This window comes from Euphorbia lathyris, chromosome 5 (assembly GCF_963576675.1).
Source record: "Euphorbia lathyris chromosome 5, ddEupLath1.1, whole genome shotgun sequence".
NCBI classification, from domain to species: domain Eukaryota; kingdom Viridiplantae; phylum Streptophyta; class Magnoliopsida; order Malpighiales; family Euphorbiaceae; genus Euphorbia; species Euphorbia lathyris.
Genome location: NC_088914.1, coordinates 81,400,888 through 81,406,875, shown reverse-complemented (window position 1 = coordinate 81,406,875; position 5,988 = coordinate 81,400,888). Strand labels below are relative to the sequence as shown.

At 37.7% G+C, this 5,988-nt stretch overlaps 1 protein-coding gene and 1 pseudogene across 1 annotated transcript; one reads left to right on the top strand and one right to left on the bottom strand.

Annotated features, from left to right (window-relative positions):
* Window positions 1-203: 203 nt before the first annotated feature.
* LOC136229897 (uncharacterized) lies at window positions 204-1,493 on the bottom strand (annotated as a pseudogene).
* LOC136230992 (probable galacturonosyltransferase-like 1) lies at window positions 1,448-2,888 on the top strand. Its single transcript, XM_066020218.1, has one exon. The coding sequence runs from the start codon at window positions 1,517-1,519 to the stop codon at window positions 2,582-2,584; it is 1,068 nt and encodes a 355-aa protein (XP_065876290.1). The 5' UTR covers window positions 1,448-1,516; the 3' UTR covers window positions 2,585-2,888.
* Window positions 2,889-5,988: the final 3,100 nt, after the last annotated feature.

The following is a 5,988-nucleotide window of genomic DNA, read 5'->3' as shown; positions in this document are numbered from 1 at the left end:
GGGAGCGGAGCGAAAGACTACAGAGGCATTCCGGGCCGACTACAATACAAGTCATGAGTGATAGCAAAGCCAAGCCACATAGGATTTTTTTATGTTGAACTCCCAAAACTAGCTATCTTATAGCAGACAACTAACGCAAGTCTACTCAACTAATCTCGTAAGTAAAGGTATATTTGCATTGCAATTAATAGAAAAAACAACTACTAAACTAGACTAGTAGTTGAGTGCTCCTTATTGTTCGGATCTTGCCCGGGTCCGAGCTTCCCAAGCTTTATACTGTAGGGGAACTCTGTAAGGGTTTACCTCCTTCTTTATTTACTATTTTTGAGACTTTGGAGTACTTTGGGATTATATTTTGCGCCGAGGATTTGTGCTTGTGAGCTAGGGTGAATATTGCAGACCAGCGGATCTGATGGTCGACAATCGTTCGAACTTGGTAAAGGTTGTTGCGACACCTGTAGTAGGACATATGACTTATCACGATGCCCGCAGACCAATTTACGGTTTCTTTGTCATTGACTCTCGTCAAGCAAACCACATGGATCAGCCATGGTCTTCTTCGGCTAATGATACCTCAATCTCGAAGCCTTCAGAGTATCCTTTTGATAGGCGCTTCTGTTTGTATGGGGAATTGGCTATTGATAGATCCCGCCCAATGTCCTCTTCCTTCCCCTGTCGCCTTCCGACCCACGGGAGAATACAAATGACAACTTCCAGACACTCATGCCCGATCGCGAGACTGCCTATTGAACATCCGATGGTGCCTTGCTCCGACCTGAGGTATGCAACAACGAGATCTCCTTTGATCCTTACCGGATGTGCTTTGCGGCCCCCCATAATACGCTTGTTTGGGGACTTCTTACTCCAGTTGTTCCAAAAGTCTCCGCTAGTTGAACCCCGTCCAGTAGACTCCCTCTTTCGCTCATCTCATTCGTCAGCTATTTGATCGGGATACTATTACCTATGTTCCTAAACTTGGAATGGATGGCGAAACGCAGGTATCAAGCAGTTACATGGATACAGTGTTTTACCCATCGACACTTCTCCAGCTCTCGAAAGAATTGTATGGTAGTCGTCCTCAAAGGAACTTCTCGAATAACCGTACCGAAAAATTCTACCGTACTCCGTACAACTATTGTTGTTGATCCTACCGAACCTATCCAAAGGCCCAATTCAGATTGTAGGAATTGCGCGATACGTTTTTATATATCTAAAGGTTAAATTCATCCTCCCCACTAATGATATCTAACTTTATTTAACGCATTTATTATGCATTATTTTAAGTAAGAAGTACTGAAACTGTTGACTTCCAAATTATAGAAGTTTAATTAATTAATTACTAATTATATACCTATATCTGAACAGCCCTAGATTTTTCAATTTTCTTAAACAAATGTGAAACCATAGACTTTTTAATCACTTTATTTCCTAGAAATTCCATAAGACAACGTGTCTTCTTTTCTAATAAAACCCAACTTCATTTCCTCCTCCATTTTCCTAAATCCCCTCCTCCACCATGCCCAAACTTCCACCACCGCCGTCTCCGCCGCCACGTCACTTCCTTTTCCTAGCACTCCTCATTTTCCTTCTCTTTATTACCACAATCAATGTCACCACCTCCACCGCTACTCCCCGGAATTTCAAAGAAGCACCACAGTTCTACAACTCTCCGTCATCTTGCCCACTGATCTCCGGCGACGACATGTGCTCCGTTGAAGCAGTCCATGTAGCTATGACTCTTGACTTCCCTTACCTCCGCGGCACAACCGCCGCGATTTTCTCCATCCTCCAACACTCCTCCTGCCCGGAGAATCTCCGGTTTCACTTCGTAGCTTCCTCATCCGCCTCCTCGAATTCTCTCCGTTCAATCATCAATTCCTCTTTCCCTTACCTCCGATTCGAAATTTACACCATCAACACCTCCCCCGTCGCCGGATTAATCTCCACCTCAATCCGATCCGCCCTCGATTCACCTCTCAATTACGCCCGCAATTACCTCGCCAATCTCCTCCCGCCATGTGTACAAAAAGTCGTCTACCTAGACTCCGACATAATTCTAGTCGACGACATTTCAATCCTCGCCGCCACTCCACTCGGCGAAACGGCAGTCTTAGCCGCACCGGAGTATTGCAATGCTAATCTCACCTTTTACTTCACCCCAACCTTCTGGTCAAATCCGTCGCTATCCGTAACTTTCCATGGGCGTAATGCCTGTTACTTCAATACCGGAGTAATGGTGATGGATTTAGGAAGATGGAGAGATGGAGAATACACGATTAAAATCGTGGAATGGATGGAATTGCAGAAACGAATTCGGATCTATGAATTAGGATCGTTGCCGCCGTTTTTGCTTGTGTTTGCCGGGAATATTGCGCCGGTGGATCACAGGTGGAACCAGCATGGGCTTGGGGGGGACAATTTTGAAGGGAGGTGCCGGGATTTACACCCCGGACCGGTGAGTTTGCTGCATTGGAGCGGAAAAGGGAAGCCGTGGGCTCGGCTGGATTCGAACCGGCCATGTCCGATTGATGCTTTGTGGGCTCCTTATGATCTGTTGCAGTCTCCTTTTGCGATTGAATCTTAATTATTAATTAAGAGTTTAAATTCGGAAAAATTCGAGTATACAAAAAAGAATAAAGATGGATTATAATTTTTTTTTTTTTGGAAGATGAAGATCTTGATGAGTTCAATGAAGGCAGAGAGAAGAAGAAGAGATTATGTTTATATAATATAAATATATAGATACAGCCATTAACAGAATTTGAAGTTTCTCTGTACCTGAGAACAGTATAATTATATCAATTGTAGAAGAAGAGGGAATTGTATAAAGTTTTAATTATTTCTTCCATTTTTTGAGCTTTTATTATTATTATTACGATTTGCAGGTATTTTTGATGATTGGTTTGAATTTTTTTTACTTCGGTTCTTCTAAATGTGCTGTTTTGCCAAATTTATCCGATGAGTGACAAAATATTACTATTTTAAAATAAAATTCATGTGAGATATTATTATATAGCTGGTTTTTTTTTTTTCTACTTTGGATAGTTTAATTGCAGAACACGAAAGGTTTTCCTTCTTTGGAAATGATAGAAGAAAAGTTGGATAAATTACACTCATTACCATTGAACTTATTCGTTTGCACGGTATGACTACTAAATTTTAAAACGTAAAAGTTATTCAACTTTATATTTTTTTTGACATTATCGTTAAACTTCAATTAACGCTTCTAATATGGAAAATTCTATTGTGGTCCTGATCCATTAGATCTTGCCAATAAAAACATACTCATTCCGTTCCATTATATAAGTCGTTTTAGTTTTCCAACGACTTTTAGTTTGATTTTTTGGTCCAAACATTAAATATTTTATCTTGATTTATGTGTTTTTTTTAACATTCCAATGTTTATTGTCTAATAGTCATATGAGAGAGAATTTTATTAATTGTATTTCTTAATTTGTGTGAAAATCTCTAAAATGACTTATATTATGGGACGGAGGTAGTAATATTTATACGTTTTTTTACACCAATCATTCCCCAATGAAGTGATATGTTTTTATTGGTCGGATTTATTGCACCCGGTCCACTTTAAAAATTCTCATCATACATTGAATATTTTTAGTAAAAATACAATAAATACTACTTAATTATTAAGAAGCAATGAACATGCTTTTCTTAGAGAAATGAACATTTTTTGTTAGTTTTTATTAATATTATGTGCAATGAATCTATATTTTTGAAACCACAACGAATCTATATGTTTTAAATTAATTAATGTGATACATGAATTTTTTTAAAATACAATATTTTTTTATGTAATTAAATTTAACTTCGATAAATTACAAAATCTCTTTAAATTAATAAATATTAATTTATCGGTTAATTTTTTTTTTATAGAGAAAAGAAGGAAAAAACAAAACACCACAACAAGTTAGTTCGGAATTAGCGTAGGAAAGCTAACTCCCACATTTTTTAGTCTCGATTTTCTCGTCTCCCCCCTGATTTCCTTTCCAATTTATCGATTAATTAATACCTCTATAAAATATAATGTTCCAACAATATTAATTTATATAGGTTTTACTTGTATGATTAGATTTGAAGAATTTTCACAAGTGTTTCAAATTCAAAATCTGGTACTAAATAGTGTGAAGGTTTAAATTCTCTTCAAGACATAATATTAAGAATGCTCGTTAGAAAAGCAATTCAATAAGAGATCTCGAATGATACCAATATGATCTGAAATCCTGGAATTGAAATAAGCTCAATAATGAATCACAAAATCGATGAGCCCATTCTCCTGCGTTTGCGCAGCATTTGGATTGATATGGATTCAGATATTTGTGACATGCCCCGTTGGGGAAATGCGCCTAATGGTAATTTTTCATGCAGGATGACTTACAAAACGATTCTCACTGGAAAAGGTCTTGCTTCGCCTGAACCTATTTTCCCGAGAATTTGGAAGCTGAAAGTTCCGCAAAGGATTCGCTCTTTCCTGTGGCTTTGTGTTCGTAATCGTATTCTCACGAATATGGAACGACATAGATGGCAACTAACTTCTAATCCAGCCTGTTCGCGCTGTAGAAACCCCTAGGAATCAATTTGTCATGTCTTGCGGGATTGTCCGAATAGTTCTCTAGTTTGGAAAGGTTTGATTCCGTCGAGTTGCTGGTCTCTTTTCTTTGGAATCCCTAGTTGCGATAGGATGAGCTTCTGTCTTGCAGGTGATGACGCCAAGTTTGGGTGTCAGAATTGGTTACCCACATTTGCTATTACGATTTTTAATCTTTGGAAATGGAGGAATATTGAATTGTTTAGTGAGGGATATGACATCCCAGGTGATAGAGTGAGGTTTATAAAGTTTATAATTGTTTCAAATCATCTGTGTTGGGATAGTTATGAGCTTGTTCGGAATTACCTTCGTTTGGAAGAACGGTTTTTGTGTTGGGTCAAGCCGCCAGAGAATTTCGTAAAGTTAAATGTTGATGGCTCCCATAATAAAGCATCGGGCGGCATTACTTCAGGGGGGATTCTACGGGATTGTAATGGTTTGTGGATTGCAGGTTCCAGCCAATGTATTGGGGTCGATTCCTCTTTTGAAGCTGAGCTTTGGGGGTTGCATACTGGTATCACTCTGGCTCTTAGTCGGCACTGCCTCGCACTGGTGGTAGAGTCAGATTGCTTTGAAGCTGTTAGAATTGTAAATCAAGCTTGCCAGTTACACCACCCTTCACGGGCCCTTATTCGGGAATTCAATCTCTCCTCCCTAGTTTTGATAAGATTTCCATATCTCATATTCATAGGGAATGGAACAGATGTGCTCACCTCCTGGCTGGCGTGGCTCACTCATTACCCCCTAGGATTCTGAATTTTCCTTTTGCACCTGCTGTGCTGAAGGATGTTCTCCGAGATGATTTCATGGGTGTCTCTCTTTCTAGAGACATTGTTATTTAGCTTGCTTTTCTCTTATTGCTGTCTTTTTTTTCTTTCCTCATTTTACCAAATAATAATAATAATAATAATAATAATGAATCACAAAAATTTTGTGACCTTTTTTGTTTAATGTGATTGGTGAGGTGTATTATTTCAGAAATATCGTAGAAGTTTCCTTCCATTACCTAAAATGAAAAGATAAATTATATTTATGGCTACTGAATTTTATCCATTTTTACAGTATAACCACTAAATTTTAAAATATAACATAAAAATCACTTAATTTTACACTTTCTAACTCAAATTATCGTTCACAACTTCAAAATGAAACATCGAAGAATTAAAGTTGTTTAGAACCATATTTACCATGGAAACATATTTTTTTTTTCTTCAAAATCACAATTTCGGAAACTCTTTCTAAGCATTCACTTTCATTCCCCTAATTAAACATCACCTATTTATCAAAATGAAAAACTTAAAGAACTAAAGTTGATTAAAATATTTGCAGTTCTTAGAATTTTCTATTTTGAGATCATTAACAATCATTTTCAGACCGTTTAT